The sequence below is a fragment of the Anopheles arabiensis genome, chromosome 3 (assembly GCF_016920715.1).
Source record: "Anopheles arabiensis isolate DONGOLA chromosome 3, AaraD3, whole genome shotgun sequence".
In the NCBI taxonomy this organism is placed as follows: Eukaryota; Metazoa; Arthropoda; class Insecta; order Diptera; family Culicidae; genus Anopheles; species Anopheles arabiensis.
Genome location: NC_053518.1, coordinates 49,656,998 through 49,676,873, shown reverse-complemented (window position 1 = coordinate 49,676,873; position 19,876 = coordinate 49,656,998). Strand labels below are relative to the sequence as shown.

Sequence of the window (19,876 nt, the reverse complement as noted above, 5' to 3'; positions counted from 1 at the left end):
ATATTTTTGTTTGTGGCTAAATTTTTTGAGTTCATGCATAATGTTGTATGTACCTTGGCCGTGGTGAATAAAGTGGTGATTAAAGTCTCTGAACGATCTATGACAATAATGACAGCCAGCAAGCCGCCCGGGAGCTGTCACTCGATTCATGACTTCCGCTGAACGACACTTCCTAGTTCTTTTTGTTGGTGTTTGCGAAAGTGATGGTACGCACGAAGAAGGTATCTATCAAGAAATGTTAAAAATCTACGAAAAATTGATGGCAGGGGTGCGATTTTGGTTTGCAAAAGTTGTGTATGACTTCTTGTGATAAAGCGTGCAGACCAAACCGGGCGCTGGACATCGAACGTGCTGTAAAATGTGATAGTTAATGACACTTTCCCGTCTTGTTGCATGTGAATCTTTTCAGCCAATTTTAATTGACGGACGTGGACACTTGCTTGGTCGACTGGCCTCGGTCGTCGCCAAGCAGATCCTGTCTGGTAACTCGGTGGTCGTGGTGCGCTGCGAGGGCCTTCAGCTGTCGGGCCATTTCTTCCGCAACAAGATCAAGTTCTTGGCCTACCTGCGGAAAAGATGTAACGTCAACCCGGCACGCGGTCCATTCCATTTCCGCGCTCCGAGCCGTATGTTGTGGAAGGCCATCCGTGGTATGTATATTTGCCTACCGGCAGTGATTGTGTTGTGGCTGTAGCAGTTTCAGAGGTTTATCGTATAATTTTAATGTATTGCAGGAATGGTCCCCCACAAGACCAAGCGCGGTGCGAATGCGCTCCGTCGCTTGAAGGTGTATGAGGGCATTCCTCCGCCATATGACAAGATGAAGCGAGTGTGCGTTCCGATCGCCCTGCGTCAGCTGTGCCTGCGCCCAGACCGAAAGGTAAGTCAAGCAAGTGATGAAAACAAAAGGAAAGATTATTGTAGTGTAGTGTGTAGCTGCACACTGAAGCGTCGGTGTTTTTCGACGAGGATACTTAAAGGAATAGTTCTCAATGTTATTGTTATGTCTCCAAGCTTTCCGAAGTACCAATAACTGATTTAAGTTTGCTTAAATTGTGTTTTTGTTGACATTTCGTCACAGTACTGTACGGTCGATCGTGTTGCTCATGAAGTCGGCTGGAAGTACCGAGACGTCGTGAACAACCTGGAAGCCAAGCGCAAGATCAAGGCTCGCATTGCTTACATGCACAAGAAGAAGCTGAAGGTAAAATGACCGAATCCTATGAGTGCTGAAAATTGCTGATGTCTGAATTGAATCAAACTAATATTTCTTGCAAATATCTACAGAAAATCACATGGAGTGCTCGTGCCGTTGTGGCCAAGAGGATTGAGTCGCAGAATGCTGTATTGAAGCAGTATGGTTATCTCACATCGGAATTCGAGAAGAAGTACAGCAAACCAGTGGTGAACGCCGTTCCGCCGAAGCTTGGCAAGCGCAAGCGCAAGGAACTGTACGTTGCCGCCAAGGCCGCCCGTAAGGAAGCAAAATACGCAGCCAGGGCTGCAGCCAAGGCGAAAAAGGCAACCACGGCCACCAAGGCTCCGGCAAAGGCGAAGGCAAAGGCTTAATCTTATTAAATCGGAAGAAGTTTTGCCTTGACGGGGGACAAATTTGGTGTGGTGATGGTGTTTGATGAAGAGCTTCAATTTCAACATCAATGGTTCTTAAAGATGCTATCACCAAGGCTGCGTTGCACAAGATTGCCACCATCAGAATCGTTGTAAACCAATGCAGTTTAATGTGAAGGAAGAAAATATACAAACATACGCGATATGTGTACGCGAAGAAACTAATAATACCCATTGTCGTGTTTGATGGTAGCATTTTATCCGAAATTAATAGTTATATTAAGCAATATAAAGGCTACAATAACATTGTCTCGGAAAAATATATTACAACTCTATTGTATGTTATCGACTTACGTAAAACAGGTTTTTTTAGCAAAATGAACGGATTTTACATGTGTCCTTTGGTCAGCATCAGTTGCTTGTTGCAAACTAACTTAAATATAAATCAATATTATCCATTCCTCATAGGTATCACAGGTGTTGGAGGTACGCTAATGTCTGTGTCTCCGGAAAATATTAACTGAGTAACTTAGGAAAACAATGTATACTCTTGCACTTATCTTAATCAACGCAGTATGAAAGCAATATACTGATATATACTGAGCAATATACTGAGAAGATAAAAACAGAGGAATTTAGTGAAAATCGCAACACACTAGATCTAATGCGATCTTAGTTTTGTTGGTCGTAATACGTATTGTGCTATTCTATGTTATGTTCTAGCCGTTAATGATTTCAAAACTGATGCTATCTGATTTACTTCATTATTATTTTTTTATTCAGGAGGAACGGTCCAAAAAGGCCGTATTGCTTAAATTTATTTCATTATTAAAAATTTTTAAATTCCTGATATGGCAATATAAACCACAAAAAATAAAAAATTATGTCACAGATTCTGTTTGATCTACTGTTTTCATACATGGAATGAATGTGACAGCAAACGTAAGCCAAGAACAGTCATGTTGCCGAAGATGGACGCAAAGATCTAGCAGAAGGAGAAGTAAACGCTTCGGAGCCAGAAGCATCTTGTGTTATCTGGACTATTTGCAAAAGAGTGAATACTAAAGATCACTTCATTCTGATCTAGAGTGCAGCATAAAGGCGCTTGGTGTAAATTTAGTGAAATTCTATAGCTCGTACAGAGTCTAGTAGCAAAAGTTACAAGTGTGCGTCAATAGGAATTAACTGCAAAGTTCCTAACTTAAGTTAGTCCGAAAATGGCTTCCATGACTGAATGTGAGGAAGAGCTTGCGTGTTTGGTGAGGGGTTATTTTGTTTGCCTGATTTATGTGCTTCATCCCTATTTACACCATTGATTTCCGCCTTTTTTTCAGACACGAGAAACAGTGATGGAACAGGATCAATTAGAAAGCACTTTATTATGGTTTCTATCGCAGAACTTTCTCAAGTCCACAATAACAAAATTTGTTTCGGTTGGTGAGTTACAATTGCCATTCATGCCAATTTAGCAATAACATCAGTAATAAGGCCAAATGATAAACGTTCCAATAGGAGATGTTGCGCTCCTGAAGACGATGGATTCTGATTCGTTAGCATCGATGGACAATTTACTGATGGCAGACGCTTTGGCACCATGGAAGGTGAGCAATTCGGAAAATTTGTTAAAAGTACGTAATCAAGTTTCGACCAACGCCATGGAACTGAATAGATTGTACGCTCAGATGGTAAGTATAACATATTATTTCTGTTCGAATAAGGGAAAACTAGCTATTTTTGTTTTGTTTTGTTTGTTTTTTTTTATTAGCGATCTGGCCATCTTGATAAGGAGTTGGATAAATGTCGCACTCAAATTCGTGAATTGCGTTCGAAAAAACATTCCATGCAATATGATTTGAATGCTAAACAACAGCGGGTGAACACAGAAGAACTAGAAATGTCTGGCTTGGTAGACGTTTTGAAGGAGATTTTACGAGACACTGAGTAAGTACAACTTTCATAACTGAGATTTGGTTATTATAATCCCCCACCTTTGTTATACTTTATTTCTTATACAGAACTACTATTCAGTGTCACGAACAAGAGCTAGAAAAGGTGGAAAATAGTTTTAATGATAACTATGATTCTCCGTTGTTTAGTCAATTATGTGAGTAACATACGGTTTAATTCATTTTTTAATTCATTTCGCGTTACGAAACATGTTAACAACTGGTATGGAATTTCGATGTGTAAACGATGTGTTCAACATTTTCTCAATTTTACTTTTCTTTGTAACATTGTAACATTTTCTTATCGTTTTAGAAATCGTTAACAGTTAGCTTGGCCAATACAATCGTTTAAGCCCATGTTCCTCAATCTCTATTCAGCACACGATAAAGGGACACTGCGCCATTTTGAAAACAACGGGAATTAGTGAAATATTTGATTGAACTTTAGTTAGAATATTATGGTATATTCTCTTGCTGCTTTTGATATGTATGAAATGAAATGATCTGTATGTCATAGTATGAATTGAAGCAAATGCATTCCTAGAAGAAAAATGAAAGTGATTTGTTTGTATCTATTCTATGATTATGTAATGTTTTTGCTGCACTGTAAATAATGTCGCCGTATTTGTAATAGTGAGCCGGTCTCGTAGTACAGTCGTCAACTCGTACGACTTAACAACATGCCCGTCATGGGTTCAATCCCCTAATAGACCGCGCCGCCATACGTAGGACTGACTATCCTGCTATGGGGGGGAATCAATTAGTCACTGAAAGCCAAGCCCACAAGTGGATACAGGCAGGCCTTGACCGACATCGGTTGTTGAGCCAAAGAAAAAGAAGAATTTGTAATAGTAGCAACGGATAGAACAGTGATTCCCAAAACTTTTAAAATCATTTTTTCCGACATTATTCATACTGGCGTCATTCAATTCTTTATTGATATTTTATGGTTTATTGTTTCTTTTCTACGCTATCATACCACCTTAACGGGGACCTATCACGCCCCCTGTACTTGTTGATTGCCCTAACGGACTTTACGGGCTGAGTCGTCCGATGCTATGCGTATGTCCATCCCACCGGCACCTAGCAAGCTTGATAAGCTGCACAACAGTGCGATTGCCATACCGTACGTTTAGCTCTTCGTTTTAGCGTCTTCTTCACTGTCCTTCCACACATACAGAGCCAAAAGTTCGGAAGTGTTCCTCTAGACCATGGCTAAGAGGGTTTCGTCAGATTTGGACAACTTCGATGTCTCAGGGGCGTATGTGAGTACCGGTACTATATAGGTACTATATAGTCCCGGCTTTCGTCCATTGCGACAGGTCGTTTGAGGTAAACTGCTTTTTCAAGCTATAGAATTGTCGGTTGGCATCCAGCATGATTTCGTGTCAGCTTCCATGTTGTCTTCGATGCTGACCTTTGACCCGAGATAGGTGAATAATTAGGCGAGATCACAACTGCGTTCACCTACCTGTACGTCACATCTACATAAGTCTGGATATGTTAGTCCAACTGCTAGTTGTGCCACCAAAAGGGAAATGGTTCCCGAGACAGCTTCGAGTCTCGCATGACCTTTTCTAGCACCTAGTTAAAGCCCATTTAGCCCAGTACGAAAGATCCTGAAAGTTTTATTATTATTATTATTATTATTATTTTATTAATCTTCAACGGGCCGTATGGCCTAATTAAGATGTAACAGTTCAATAAAAAAAATACATAGCAAAAACAAGATTTGCATCGCAATTCACTGCGGCCACGGCAAAAGCCGGAGACGTTCCTTGAAGCACTGAGTTGAGATGTCGAAGTCGAAGCAATCCGAGACAGTGTTGAAGACAGCCGACATGCGGAACATAGGGTCTGACCGACCAGCACTGGAACGGGGTTGAGCGAGCCGTAGAGTTTCTCTAGACCTAAGTGTTCGGGATGGTGCATAGATATCGACTCGATGCAACAATGGCGATGAGTCGATAGAGCCATTTAGCAATCCAGCGATGAAAGAACACTGTGCATTGCGTCTTCTAACCGAAAGAGGTTCAAGGCCTAGAAGACGGCACCGCGCAGCATACGGAGGAAGATTATTGCGATCCTGCCAGGGAAGTAGGCGTAGGGCATATCTCGTGAGCTTACGTTGAATCGCCTCAAGTCGAGCAATTGAAGAAGCGGTAGTTGGGCTCCAGACTACGCACGAATATTCCAGAACCGAACGAACGATACAGTTGTACACAGCTTTGATGCACATGGGGTTGCGGAATTCATTAGTTGTCCGGATAACCACGCCAAGTAATTGATTTCCTCTGGCTACAACGTCATCGATATGCTATTTAAAGTTCAAACTAGAGTCAAGCAGAACGCCCAGGTCTTTGGCATGATTCTGTCGATTAACTGCAGTGCCGTCCATGAAGTAGGTCCCAGTCACTGGGCTCCTGCATCGACTAAAAGACACACAGTAGCATTTCTCGATGCAGATAGTCAGTCCATTACGCAGTTTTCCATTAGTCAGTTTTCCACCCAACTTTACCGAGCGTGTTCCTTCCTACTGATTATCATGCTGTAAGTAAGCCATTGCTCATTGCTCATTGCTAATCCAGCCCATGAGTGGCTTATGACATGCTTAGACCGTTTACCAGTTTTTTTGCGAGAAAAAAAAACTAACATACAATCCTAATAATGTGCATTTCAATAAAACAATTCAGGGTTTAAAAAGACAAAGAAATGTTTGCGCTTGGTATCCTGACAATGAACGGTTGTATAAAAATTCTATAAATTATTGGTACTCTTTTAAATGAAAATAAAATCTCATTCGACTCATTTCATTCTAAAAAAAATCAACATATAATATAATAATATTGTCCTATTCGACGGTCTTATTGAACCGTTTCAACACAGTATATATTACTTAAACCAACTGTCAATGTTTAATAAAATCGTGTCATTCGGATCACGAAATATGTGCTCAAAACTGTAAATGTTCATGCATCGGCAACCATATTGCATTGAGCTTTCACGTGTTCAGTAGAGTACTATAGATTGTAGTATAGGCTGTAGCGGATCAACACTATTGGAGAGCATACGCGGTTGCACGAAAGTAGCCGTTTAGTTTGCGTCCTGAGCACAGGTACAGTACAGGATACATTAACTAGAACCGTTAATATATGCTATACATTTGTACTACACAAAATGAATCATGTGAAAAAACACTAATATTTAGATATGTTGTACACGCATTCCACAATGACTGTGCGGTATGTGTCTGTAATTGTTATGAAGTGTAAAATGAACCCAATTATTTGTGATTTTTCACAAACCCTAACTAAGGGCACAGTTAGCTTCTCTATTGTTTTGAATTTTGACAGAACAAATACCGGCCAAAGTGTCCGTTGATATATTTTGAAACTTCTATTTTGGAAAGATTTTCTTATTAACGTACTGGTTCTTACAATACTTCATGGTCTCAATTTATATTCGTTTCTTCGTCTCATACTATCCATCTGTGTGGTAGGATACGTTTACAATACCTGTACAAATTAACGCATTGATCAAACTGCGGATGATAACGTTGTGTAGTTACACACAAAATGAGTAAAGACAAGACACAAGATTTTCCTTTTTTTAATAGTTTAATTCACGTTTAACAGTATCACAACATTACTTCAGGCATTCGTAAGAACCATAATCAGAGCAATGAACTGCATTTAATGGGCTATATTATCGTAATACGAATCAGTGTAACATGTGCAGAAAAAGATAACAGCTGTAGACAAACAATTTAACATGCATTGTTCTCCACTGCTAGAGTGTATGTTCGAGATGTTTTACTAAAATGGCAAAGATCGATAATATATCAAACGCAACGTTGTTGTGGCTCTTTGTTCGCAGAATATACCTATCGCGTATTACTACGTGGTGTTGGTTTTAAAAAAATTAAATATACGGAAGTAACATTCTAATCTACAAATTATTTGACTTTTTGTTTGGAATTGCTTAACTGGCTAACCGTTCGTAGCGGTATGGGTAATTAAGAAGGAAACCGAAAATCAGATTTGTGCTCTGTGCTGTCCGTCTTCACGACCGCTGGAGTAATATTTGCAGACACTGCTGGTAGCTGATCTTCTACAGCCTTCGATTGGGCGGTCTCTACTTCACTGCGTTTGAATAAAATCTTAGGATTTGATCCATCCTTTCGGTCCCAACCGTGCTCAACTTCTTCGTGATGATGATGGTCATGATGATCGGGCGAGGGGAACCATTCCGATATCCATACCGGTTTCCAGATCTTTTTCCAGGCAGGCAACCAAATTTCCTTCCAATCTGGTACCCATATTTGTTTCCATGCTTCCTTCCATTCCAGTTTCTTATCCGGCACCCAAACTAGCTTTTTGCTAGGCTTCCAAATTTGCACCCAGGCGGCCTTCCAGGCGAGCTTTTTCTCCGGTACCCAAATTTGCTTCTTTTCCGTTCGCCAGATTTGTTTCCAAGCTTCCTTCCAACCAAGCTTTTTGTCCTCTACCCATACCTGTTTTTTGGCCGGATGCCAAATCTGCTTCCAGGCCGCCTTCCATTCCAATTTTTTCTCGGTTCTCCAGATTTGCTTCTGTTCGGTTTTCCAAATCTTCTTCCATCCAGATTTCCACACAAGCTTCTTCTTCCACAGATCGTGGCTGGTGTATTCCCAGCCATCGTGATCTTTACCGAGATATTTTTCACCCGGAACGCCAACTTTTATCCATTCTGGGTACCAGTACTGTTTCCACGCGGGGACATGTACTTCCTTCCAGTCTGGTACCTGTATTTCCTTCCATACTGGCTTCCAAATCTGTTTCCATGCGGGTACTTGTATTTCCTTCCAGGCGGGAACTTTAATCGGCACCCAGATAGGTTTCCAAATTTTTTTCCAATCCGGCACCTGTATTTCCTTCCACGCCGGGACTTGTATCTCGTTCCACACCGGTTTCCAGATCTGCTTCCAAGCGGGAATCTGAATATCCTTCCATATAGGGATTTCCGTCGGTACCCAGATTGGTTTCCAAATCTTTTTCCAATCCGGTTTCCAAATTTGTTTTTTGCCAGGTTTCCATATCTTTTTCCAACCCTCTTTCCAGATCAGTTTCTTTTTCCAGTAGCCTGGATCATGGTGATCTTCATGATGATGGTGATCTTCATAGTGGTGATGGTGGTCTTCGTGTTCGTGTTCGAGCAATGTTTCATGTTGCAACAATGGCAATGGTTCAGCAATGTGGTGTTGATGCTCATCAAACGCTATAGGTGCCTCCGGGGCTGGGTAATCATAGCCGACACGCTTTTGCACTGGTTCTGGTATGTTAATGTTGTGGGTTTCTTCCGCCTTCTGATCGATAATGGCTTTCGTGTGGATAACGATAGCCTGGAACTGAACTATCAGGATGATAGTCACCTGAAATATCGTTAAAAAAGTAAAACATTATTTTTGTTTAATAATCAAATTTATATTTGTAGAAGATTTTCAAAATACATCAACAAGCATTTCGATATAACTGATGAATGGTTCAAAAGCTCATCGAATATGTTGATTACAAAATTTAGATAAGTTTCATATTGTATAAGTTCATTGTCGTTATGGAATAATCTAAGCATGTTTTCTTCGTGTGCTATTAGTTATGCCATCAGGAGAAGAAAGTGGCGGTTGTAGCACGATTATATTGTTGTCATTGATGTGACAACAAGCGCCGAATGCGGATGCATGCGATTGCGCGTTGCTGATGCATGAGATCATGCATTTTTAATTAGCATAGATCTGCAAAGTTCACATAAATGAAATAAAAATCAAAACATGCTTTGCAATAAGTTTTTTGTTTACGTAATGGTTTGCTATACAAACTGCCGTCGTAACAAGAAAGGGACTAAAGCATTATATCATTGATATGAAGATGTATGTGTGTTTTTTGCCTGGAAGTATTTAGACCTTTTTTCTATTCATTTTTATTTTTTTCTCGCAAATGATATAGCAAATTAAAAAAGAAGAAGCAGAAACCAGGAAAGCAGAAGTAAACGTGTTATAAAACAGACACGTTTGAAGTCTTCTGAGCACATAAGTTTAAAAAAAACCTGATTTGCTTAAGCTTGGATTCCTTTGAATGTGGATTTCATATAAGTTTATAGGTGTGAATGTTAAAGTAACATAATTTATTAAAGAAAATTTTACTTCCTAAAAATCTACGCAAAGCTTCAAAGACTGGCATGTAACGCTGCAGTTCCGTATCGTGCCAATTCATAAACCGCATCGTAAATGAATAGTGTGGTTGTAAGTAGAAACGTTAGCCGTCATGGATGGAATTCATCAAACAAAAACTCAAACCATGCCCCCTTGTCGATGTGGGCTTAGACATCAAAGCACCTTGGAGCATGTTTTGGAGTGTTAAGTTGTGCTTGCGTCCGCAGAAGCGTGCCGTCATTTATCGTCATCAATGCTGCACATCGTTCAGCTGTGAACAATAGATCCCTCACCAAAGAAGTGTGACATGATGACTTCAGCTATATCGGTTCCGACACTGTAGTGAATGAACACACAAACTGTATGGGATACGTTTATGGGTCGATGGGTTGTGTAGCGCCCGTAATGTTTTTTGAAAGTAGTGAAAGGCTATACCCGTTGATTTGTTTGAGGAATCGGAAGAGAGCAATTGTTTATGTTGGTGGATCATGCAAGATGAAAAGGCATGGAACATGTGAGAACTCTTTACATAATATGTAGATCACCGAGAGATAATGCGTTAACTTTTCCGGTATTGAAGCTGAATGATGTAACATAAATGCGTGCGGGTTGGTAAAATCGCACAAATCATCAAGTTAAAGCTCAATATCGCAAACATGCAAATACTGTGCTTTTGTGTGAGCTAAAACCCTAAAACCTTTGGGAGCCCGTTCTGTGTGATTTGCTAGAGAAACGGCTGGAATGCCCTTTACTTTTTTTGTTGTAAAATCTTTAGATTGGAAATTGTTTGATCCGATTTCGTTTCGCAGTCTAGGAAAAGAGTAGCTGTAATGTTTAATTCATGTGTGAACAAACTCAATAAAACAAAGATTTTTTTTGTAATTAACTAGAGCAAATGTCGGTGTTTTACTTTGTTGCTATGAACACATTAGTGGTAGTGGATTTTACAATGAACATAATGGTATCACTGCCAATGGCCAATGTTTTATCCATTTTAACGACGCCACTAATGGTTTTGTTAAGTTTCAAAACAAAATTTTAAGTGTCAATATTTAAAAATGTATCTTTGACATAGAATTTCTGGATTATTTCCAACGATAAATCAATTATAAATCAATAAATAACTGTTAAAAATAATGTAGTACCATTTCAAGCAAAAGCCGTTAGTATTTTCATCTTTAACAACATAAAACGCAAAATTTGCATACAATTTAGTTTACATTATGAAGAAGTGTCCCAAATTTGCAGACAAAACTTGAAAGAATGATTAATAAAATATCAATAATGCTATTAGACACGAAAAAAAATACTACCATACTTAGTTTGTCCTCGTAAAAAGGTTTCGCACTTAAAAAAATCATCAAACCAAAGTATTTTAAACAAACTATCTGATATGTTTTCCGATGCCGCGGGTAGTTAATCATATCACTGTGTTTTTCTGTATTAACAAATCTATTTGAGCGTTTGTGAATGACTAGACTGTTGTTTACACTTTCACTAGGCTTGGTGCTGCTGGCCAGCTGGCGAATTTGTGTAGGTTGTACATTTACACAAAACATTCGTTCACTCAAACAAATATATGACACCGTGTTTCAAGCCAAATGTCACACAAAGCCGAAAATGAACTTATCACGCACTCAACATCTATGTACTTCAACCTGCTAATTGTATTGCGTCATTTGGTCCAATTCACTTTCGATAGGTATACGTGAGCTTTCACGGCGATAGTAATGGATTCAGTGGATTAACAGAATTTAAAAAAAAATACACTAACCACTGCGTTCCATCGGGATTTCATCTTTCCCGAAGAAGACGATCGATGCGGTGGAAGTCCTCTCCTAAGAGACGCTGGAAACTGACTGACGATTGTTTACATCCGCCAGACCGTTTAATATATATAAACAATCGGTCACCCCTCCGGAAAGCACGCAAACGTCGTGGGAGAAATGGTGAAAAACAACCACATTACCGGCTGTCTGAGTCGGGGTGATCTCAGCCTCATGGAAGTGTGGTAGGGATTGAGTAATTTTGGCGCGCACTCATCCGCCCCAGCGCTGCGACATTGGATCGTGCGCAGCGAAAGAGCTTTCGTTCATCAAGCCATGTGCCTTTGATTGTGGGGGCCTGGTGGGGATTCAAATTATGTACAGTATTTTTGCATGTATGTTCGATTATTCTACGACTCACATGGCCCTCCATTTCTCCGGAAACGCTGGTTCGGCAAGTCGTCGAGATTCAAGGGAGAAAACATGTTTTTTTTTAAATAAGAACGATAGAATTATTTAAGTCTAAACTTTAAATTTTGTTTACAGTAGAAATGGTCCATGCCTGCCTTATTGTTTACAATGTATTCATAATTTAAATCGAATACAAAATTTGATTTGTAATATTAATGTTAATAAATTTGGTTAATGATCTTACTATAATGCCATTACAGTGGCCTAAGGCAGGCTAAGACCGCAAAGCAGTTATAGTCCCGAATATGTAAGTAAGTAAGGAATGCCATTACATATTGTTATTATAAGATATAAATAAATAAAAAGTTATTCAAAAATATATTTTTCTTATGAATATTTGAATTGGGAATTGTGCTTGCATTTGTTTGTGGTTGCTATAATAGTTATTTATTACATTTTCTATTTAACAAGCTATGACGTTTCACTTTCATTTTCAACCATCTACTGAACAAGCTTCACATGCATTACAAACACAGTGTAAAATTCTCATCCGTGAGATGACTCTCTGGGGCAAACACTTCCACTATGAAACGAACTGAACTGTGTCAGCCCCAACATTTCCACCTTTCTTTCCATTCGCTTTATGTATTTTCTTCTCGAAGCTTTAGGTAGTACCGGTATCGGAACAAGGTTGTCCCGGGTACCCATATGTACAGATTCCCACTCGCCGTTTGCGTAATCGATTCGCGACTTTTTCTACCACAGATACTTATTATATCATCGGGGCGTCGTCAGCGATCGAAACACACTGATCCAGACAACTGCACAGGACCGACTAGTTCAGACGCCATCGTCAGGTATGATGGCCAAGTAGGGAATGGAGCACTGACCACTCTATGGGGGTGAAAAGTGGTTTGCGCCGTCGCCAGTGACGCAGTCCTTGTTCCGTGCAGCTGTTTTCCTCTTTCTTCTGGTATGTCAATAACACGATGGCGAAGAAATGGCGCCTCAAGGCCATTATTAGAGGATTGTTACGATTGAGATTGTTTTTTTTTGCTGTTTTCTTTGCTGTGCATTGTCATGTGCTTTGCATGTGGTATTTTAATAAAAATATAGTGCCATAGAATTAATATAATGAATCGTAAGAATTTCTGTTTTAACAAAATACTATGAACCATAGGATTAAAATTATGGTATTATTAAAATTATAAGGAATAAGAAAATAACAAGTAAACTTTTATTTTATTTAGCAGTAACGATTATACCATATTACTAATTTTTAGCACTATTCTTTTGATTAAATTTTTAAATAATAATTAGCCGTACGATATAATTATTCGAGGGGTGGCCCGGATTCAATATTTGATGATCTCCGAAGCCTAGCAAGCTTGAGAGGCTCCACGACATTGAGATCGTCATACAGTATATAGTTCGTACAGCGACAAACCAGCTGTAGCGGCTCCTCCATTGTCATTACACACATACGGAGACAAATATCCTTCTGTGCATCTTCCTCATGAACTTCCTCTCGGTTAAGAGGGTTTCGTCAGATTTATACAGTGTCGTCTGTGTATTGGTTTCGAAGTTTCGAAGATTCTCTTAAGTTCGAGTTAGAAGAAATGGATCAAGTAGTAGTGTTCTATTAATTATATTCGTTTAGATTCCAGAATCGATTGTAGCAGAAAATTTATCGATAACGATATTTAGGTCATATGTCATTGTTCTGTAATGATAAATGCAGTATAGATTTGATTTATAATTTAAACAAATGAAACAAAATTATCAAAACATTTTAACACAAAATTTGAGGGACCCATGTTAAAAACAGAGATATTCCAATAACTTAAATTAGAATAGTTTTTTTTATTAACCGAGTAAAAGGAGGCAATTAGCCTGATAGTCCCAGTTTCGACCGTAGAAATAGGTTCCTTGTGGAGATCGGCTTCCTTAGGCTATAGAATTACCAGTCTTTACGCGTAACTCAGATTCCATTCTGTTATCGGTTCTGAACTTTGACCTGAGATAGATGAGATCCTGGTCGACGTCAAAAGTGCGTTTACCTATCCGTACGTCACACCTACTTAGTTCAGGATATGTTAGTAGCCTCGCTTGGTAGTGACACCATTATTTTGGTCATTGGTCATCATTCGCAGACCCAGGAAGGTAGCGAAAGGCCCTGAAAATGATTCATCCACCTTCATCGCATGTGGCATGTGACATTGGTCGTATTCATTCTAACTAACCTTATCAGCTATGCTATCATATGCAATTTTGTAAAATACAAAGGGATCTCTGCCATCTTCTCCAGGATTTGCCGCATTTTCCGCTACGGAATCCTGACTGATAATTTCCGACATGAGGACGTGAATGTTTCGTGAATGTGTGCTTAATATAATGTAAGACCACTTGATTGATGGTAATGAACTATTAAAAGGACATAAGATAAATACTGAAGAGGTGACGACACTCAATTACAAACGGGTTTCTAGCGTTTATGAGATGCGATAAGCATGTGAATATGGGTGATGTAGACGCCATGTAAAGCAGGAACGTTAGATTGACATGCAGCATATAGTCAAGTATGCTTTCTTTCATGAACGTAGGTTACGCTACCCCAAAACGTGATCTAGCTAGTTTGGATAGCTATAAAAAAGCAATTGCGGCTTCAACTCCGGTTTGCATGAAAATGAATTACATTGGATGTGATTAACAGTTCAATATGGAAAGTATTCATAATCAATGTCGTTAATGCAGCGCCAGTTAGCTGTGCATTTAGTAAGTGATTGAGGGCCTTAGCCTTAGCCTTGTTCCGATTTCAATTGTACACCATTACGTGATTTTTACAATGGAAAATGCAATCAATGACGTATACGTTATGCAGAGCTTTTTCTTTGACAGCTCTCTTGCACTTTCAATGACTGAAATATTAGATATGACTGACTTGTTGAACGATATTGCATTCAAGATTGAAATTGTTTCTGGCTGGAATTGAAGTAAATGGACTTATTTTGTATGTATAATAAATATATGGCAGTGTAACTATTTAATTTGATAAAACCAGTTTAAACATTTGAGCAGTTCTGTATGGCGGAACGATGCAATTATAAACAATATGTAACGGAACAATGTTGTCAGGAACAGGGCTTACATCGAGGCACCATGCAGCTTACTTGCAATCAAAACTATTGAATAACGTCGTGTGAACCAGATGATGTGAATACAACATAATTGAACTGGAGCTGCTTTGCATCAATATTCCACATTTTGATCATTGGGAATTGATGTTGAACTAACGCACTGCATTTTGTTACGTGTTCACCGCAAAAGAAAAACAAAGAATAATGGTAGGAAAACTCCCAAAATGGGTGGACCTGCATGTGCGGTCTGTATTAATGTAGCAAGTATTGCATTTTTCGTTTAGTAGCTTATCAGTAAGTAAGTTGGTCAGTCAAGTCTTTATAATTAAGTAAAATTTGTAAAACGGATTTAAACGGATAAATTTGTATATCCCCTATGAAATATATGTATAAAAAACATATATGTTTAGCATAAAAGTTGACTGATTTCAATTACAATTAACGCAGTCCAAATTTGAATTCCAACACTTGTAACGGCTATATTAGATATTAGATATTAGCTATTACGATCGGCGAAAGAATGTTCAGGGTAAATAGTGGATCGCTGAACTAATGAGTTTGAAACTTCTGAAATTATGCATTACACGAATCAACTCGACCGTCGTGGGTTCAAGCCTCGTATGGACCATCATTTTCGTAGCAAGGACTTGGCTATTCGAATGCGCGGTATTAAATAAGGTAAACATGATGCATGATGCGCGGTAATAGAAAGCGTTATTAAATAAGTTACGCCAAAAACAAGAAGCTGCATTGATTAACTATTAATTGATTGGAGCAGTATCACCGCGGACTTGGACCTAAACGTCAATATTGATCTCTTTAACAATTCAATAGTGAATTTATTCGATCAGTTTGTTCCATTATTGTGCAAAATGCCAAAAAAACCACCCTGGTTCAAATCAACTCTTCGAAACTTGCGCAGGTGCAGGGAAAACCGATCCAGTTTCAACAGCAGCAATTTTATCAGTGCTGCTCGACTTTACAAAACATACAATCGAATGGCTTATGCTTCCTATGTGAAAAATATTCAAATAAGATTTCGAATAGATCCCACGAGTTTTTGGAAATTTGCCTACAATCAACGGCCGTTCATGTCCTACCCTCTACAATGCATCTGCTTGACGTTCCCTTCACGGGTGACCAAGAAAAATGTCAAGCCTTTGCTGATCACTTCGGTTCCATATTCTCGGATGTTGCTGAATCTGCACTTAACATTACATCAGCTCTTAGCGAGATTCCCGATTCGCGGACGTGCGTTTATTGTCAGTTGAGGAAGCTGAGGTGGCTTCTGCTATAAATGAGCTGAAGCTTTCGTATGCTGCTAGGCGTGACCAAATTCCCAGCACCGTTATCATTAACTGTAGGGATGCGCTTAATCCTATTCTGACCTTCATTATTACTGGATTATTACTGGATGTTTCCAGTAAACAAAAAAATTGGACAGAAAAAGATCCCAAATTATCGGGGAATTTTCATATGTTGTTGGGCAAGCAAGATGTGCGAAACTGTTGTGTCTCGACATTTGCTACAGGGCTTTAAGCAAGTTATAGGGAAAAGCGTGCCAAAATGGGCATCTGGGGCAAAATGGGCACCCTCCATTAAAGCATTATTTGACTACAAAGATACTTTCCAATGCTCAAAATGTATTCATTAGAGTGTTCTAAGAACACCATGTAAGTTTCAAAAACCCTTCAATAACAAATAACCAAGAAAATGCAAATTGATGTAATTTTTGCCACTTCGAAAATAAACTTAAACCAGTGTCACAAGGATGCGTTGAAGTTTTACATGATATATTTTTAAAAATATGATATTTCTATACAATTTGTGTGAAGAATGCAAGGTGATTGAATGCGTATTTTTAGTAATATAAAAAAAACAAAAATGCTTCACGTGGGGCAAAATGGGAAGTTATACTTGGGGCTAAATGGGCAGATGCTTTAGACATACGGCGCTTGATGAGGCTATGGTGTTGTATTTGTCGCCTCAATAATGATGATAGGCACAGCTTCAAAAGATTCGATTTTATAGATTAAAACGTGTAAAAACTGTTTTAATTTTGATAACATATTTTTATAAAACATTTGTATGCACCTTGTCGCACCTTACGTTATCGTTTTCGTCTCCAGTTACCTATATCTCGTACACGTTTTGCCCGCAATGAGAAATTTTGTAAGAACTATGTCGTCTTTTAATAGTACTTCAGATCTGTTCGATTTCAACCTATCCTATCCTGCCTACCGTCCTTTTCCGTACCATAAACTCCTTCCAACTCCTTCGTGAATAGTTGTATACTATAGTCAGTAAGCACTATTGGTGTAACCCAACGTGGGCGAGCAATTAATAAAATAAAAATAAATAAATAAATAAATAAATAAGAATTTTATCATCATTTCATCATTATTTTTTTACCAGCAAAACAAAAGATAGAACGAAAATACATTTCATGAAACGTGCGCAAAAGCATAGACCATTACCTAAGCGCAGTTGTTGTGACCCATAATGCCCCAGTGTTTTGACGTTTCACAGTTTGTTTACATATGCCCATTTTGCCCCAGGGCTATGCCCATTTTACTCCATACTTCCATTTTAATCCATATATAAATGATGGAAGCATACAATAATGAAAACAAAATTGTGTTTTGTGGCATATTCAAAGGAATATTCAGAAAACTGCTTAACATGCCCATTTTGCCCCGCTTTCCCCTATCATTTAACGAACATGGTTTTTTGCCAAATCCATCAATAGAAACGAACCTCGTTTGCTTTACAAATGATCTTTTTGCTACTATGGACAAAGACAAACAAGTCGGTTGTATTTAAACCGATTTTCATGCAGCTTTCGACTCCATTAATCATCTTCTACTTATTGCAAAACTGTTGAAATATGGCGTCAGTTGTGACTTAGTTAAGTGGATTGAAAGCTTTCTGACAATCCGACGCATCTCAGTAAAAATTGGATAAGTAAACTTGGGAGTGTGATGTCCCAAGAATTTTTAACTGTTCAGGCGTTCCTGAAGGAAGTATTTAAGGGCCGATTCTTTTTATAATTTTCATGAATGACATAGTCAACTGTATTTCCGGAACAAAAAATTTATTATACGCGGATGATTTAAAAATCTATATGAACATTCAGGACAGAGAAAATTGCTAAAAATTGCAGAATGCCATAAATAGTTTCAAATCATGGTGTGACATCAACTGCATGAGTGTGAACGTCAATAAGTGTTGTGCAGTATCCTTCAGTAGGAAAATAGTAGGAATTCAGTAGGAGAAAAAAATTTCCAATTTCATTTCCTTATGAAATATCTGATCTGATTATCCCTCGCACTACTGAATCTTGAGATCTTGGCGTTATTTTAAACAGCAGGCTAACTTTGCAAAACCACCATGAAAGTTTAGTTACCAAAGCTCAGCGTTGCTCAGGTTTTGTTACACGTGTAGCCAAAAAAATTACCGACTCATTTCGTCTAAAATCACTATATTGTGCATTAATCCGCCCTTAAGTTGAGTTTGCGAGTATAGTTGGGTCACCTACTCAACGATACAGAATAGATAGAATAGAAGCCATCCAAAAGGAATTGTAAAAATAATAAAATACTATAATGTTTTATAGACTGAAATAATATTTTTTAGACTACCTCGATCCAACAGTGTGGAATGCCCATCATAAAAGGTTATATGTTTATTGTTTGGGCTGGAAACGCTGCAGCAAAGAAGGAGGACGGCTCAGTGTTTATTTTTTCATAAGGAAATTACTGGACTAGTTGACGCTCCGTCTCTCCTAGCTAGAATTAATTTTACCGCTCCCGAGAGAATGATGAGGCCCAGAATTTTTTTAACTGCCGATTTTCGTTCCAAAGTCTTCTGCACCAATGACCCAATTATACAAATGACAAATACTTATAATTCACTTAATATCCAAATAGACTCGAATATGACAATGAACCAGGCCAGAAATTATTTTTTCGTAATTTTTTTCATTAATACGGTAAATTGTTGGTTTGTTTCGATCTTTAATGTGTCAATGTTATGTTCGATTTCGATTTAGATATATAATTGTACAATTGTATTTGTTATGTAGGCAGTAACTTGCCAGATAACCTAAACCTAAATAAATATGTTTTTAGTAATTTTGAGCATTTGAGTAAAAAACTGAAATTTAGTATCTCGTAACTTTTAAATTCAATATATTTTTATGTCAAGCACTATTCAGTAATAGAGTTAAAATTAAGTAGAAATGTTTATTTATTGTAGTATGTTTCACACAAACGATATGTAAACGTTTTTTTAGTAGAAAGGTTAAAGAACAAGTGAAAAAAGAATCGGGTGTATTATGCAATATAGCTCTAAACATGGCACAAAGTATACAGACCCGTGCACATATTATCGATTGTACATTCATAACTGGTTAGCTTTTCTTCGGGATCGTGCAAATGGCATCGTAAGTAAATGGCATCGAAAGACGGAAGTTTCGTAGTAGAAGAAACATGAAATGCAACACACATTTACAGACATAAAAAAATGTCCGCAAATACATCGTGGAGATGCATCACGTTGACTCGGAAGCTTGGGTTACTGAGCTCGTTACCAATGATTCGTGACATTCCTACAGAAGGGCAAGAGACATCGTACGTATCCAACTGTTAAATTTCATCCGCCACCAGATTCTTTAAAAGGAGCGGAAAATGTATCTCTACAAAAACACTTTCACTTCGGCTGGTACCAACATGAAGTCGAGCCAAGTGTTAGAAAAGCACGGCTTTATGCGGCGTAAGTGTGATAGATGACACAGCATCTAAAGGACCTTGCAGATTGTGCTGTTACGAAATTGCCCTTGCTTCCTGCTCGAGTATATTT

The 19,876-nt window shown here is 38.5% G+C and overlaps 3 protein-coding genes across 9 annotated transcripts in view; 2 read left to right on the top strand and 1 right to left on the bottom strand.

Moving 5' to 3' along the window:
- Nucleotides 1-108: 108 nt before the first annotated feature.
- Nucleotides 109-1,797, top strand: LOC120903339 (60S ribosomal protein L13a). Its single transcript, XM_040312711.1, has 5 exons — nt 109-221; nt 410-650; nt 735-880; nt 1,082-1,204; nt 1,288-1,797. The coding sequence occupies exons 1-5, from the start codon at nt 204-206 to the stop codon at nt 1,567-1,569; spliced, it is 810 nt and encodes a 269-aa protein (XP_040168645.1). The 5' UTR covers nt 109-203; the 3' UTR covers nt 1,570-1,797.
- Nucleotides 1,798-2,517: 720 nt separating this feature from the next.
- The window catches only part of LOC120901605, a 43,308-nt gene continuing 25,949 nt past the window's right edge, over nt 2,518-19,876 (top strand). For 2 of the 7 annotated variants that reach the window (XR_005739310.1, XM_040309677.1), the window contains exons 1-5: nt 2,518-2,828; nt 2,904-3,006; nt 3,082-3,254; nt 3,335-3,510; nt 3,585-3,673. Coding sequence is in view for 5 of the 7 variants with exons in the window: in XM_040309677.1 (XP_040165611.1) it covers nt 2,787-2,828; nt 2,904-3,006; nt 3,082-3,254; nt 3,335-3,510; nt 3,585-3,673 (583 nt within the window). In the remaining 2 variants the exon portion in view is untranslated. Of the gene's footprint in view, nt 2,829-2,903; nt 3,007-3,081; nt 3,255-3,334; nt 3,511-3,584; nt 3,739-3,828; nt 4,096-4,602; nt 5,178-11,404; nt 11,488-19,876 lie in introns of those variants that run through there. The other 5 variants (XM_040309679.1, XM_040309681.1, XR_005739311.1 and 2 more) reach the window with 5 other exon arrangements.
- Nucleotides 7,114-11,559, bottom strand: LOC120901603. The gene is made up of 2 exons (XM_040309675.1): nt 11,477-11,559; nt 7,114-8,925 (listed from the first exon to the last, which is right to left on the bottom strand). Exons 1-2 carry the CDS (start codon nt 11,498-11,500, stop codon nt 7,531-7,533), a joined length of 1,419 nt encoding a protein of 472 aa, XP_040165609.1. The 5' UTR covers nt 11,501-11,559; the 3' UTR covers nt 7,114-7,530.

What these genes read in the sequence shown, in the direction of transcription:
- LOC120901603 (XM_040309675.1), bottom strand. Translation starts at nt 11,500, where the DNA reads ATGAAATCCCGATGGAACGCAGTG. An exon ending in AATCCCGATGGAACGCAGTG is followed by an intron (nt 8,926 to 11,476) that starts GTTAGTGTATTT and finishes ACGATATTTCAG; the next exon opens with GTGACTATCATCCTGATAGT.
- LOC120903339 (XM_040312711.1), top strand. An exon ending in GTTGTGGAAGGCCATCCGTG is followed by an intron (nt 651 to 734) that starts GTATGTATATTT and finishes AATGTATTGCAG; the next exon opens with GAATGGTCCCCCACAAGACC. An exon ending in TGCACAAGAAGAAGCTGAAG is followed by an intron (nt 1,205 to 1,287) that starts GTAAAATGACCG and finishes AAATATCTACAG; the next exon opens with AAAATCACATGGAGTGCTCG.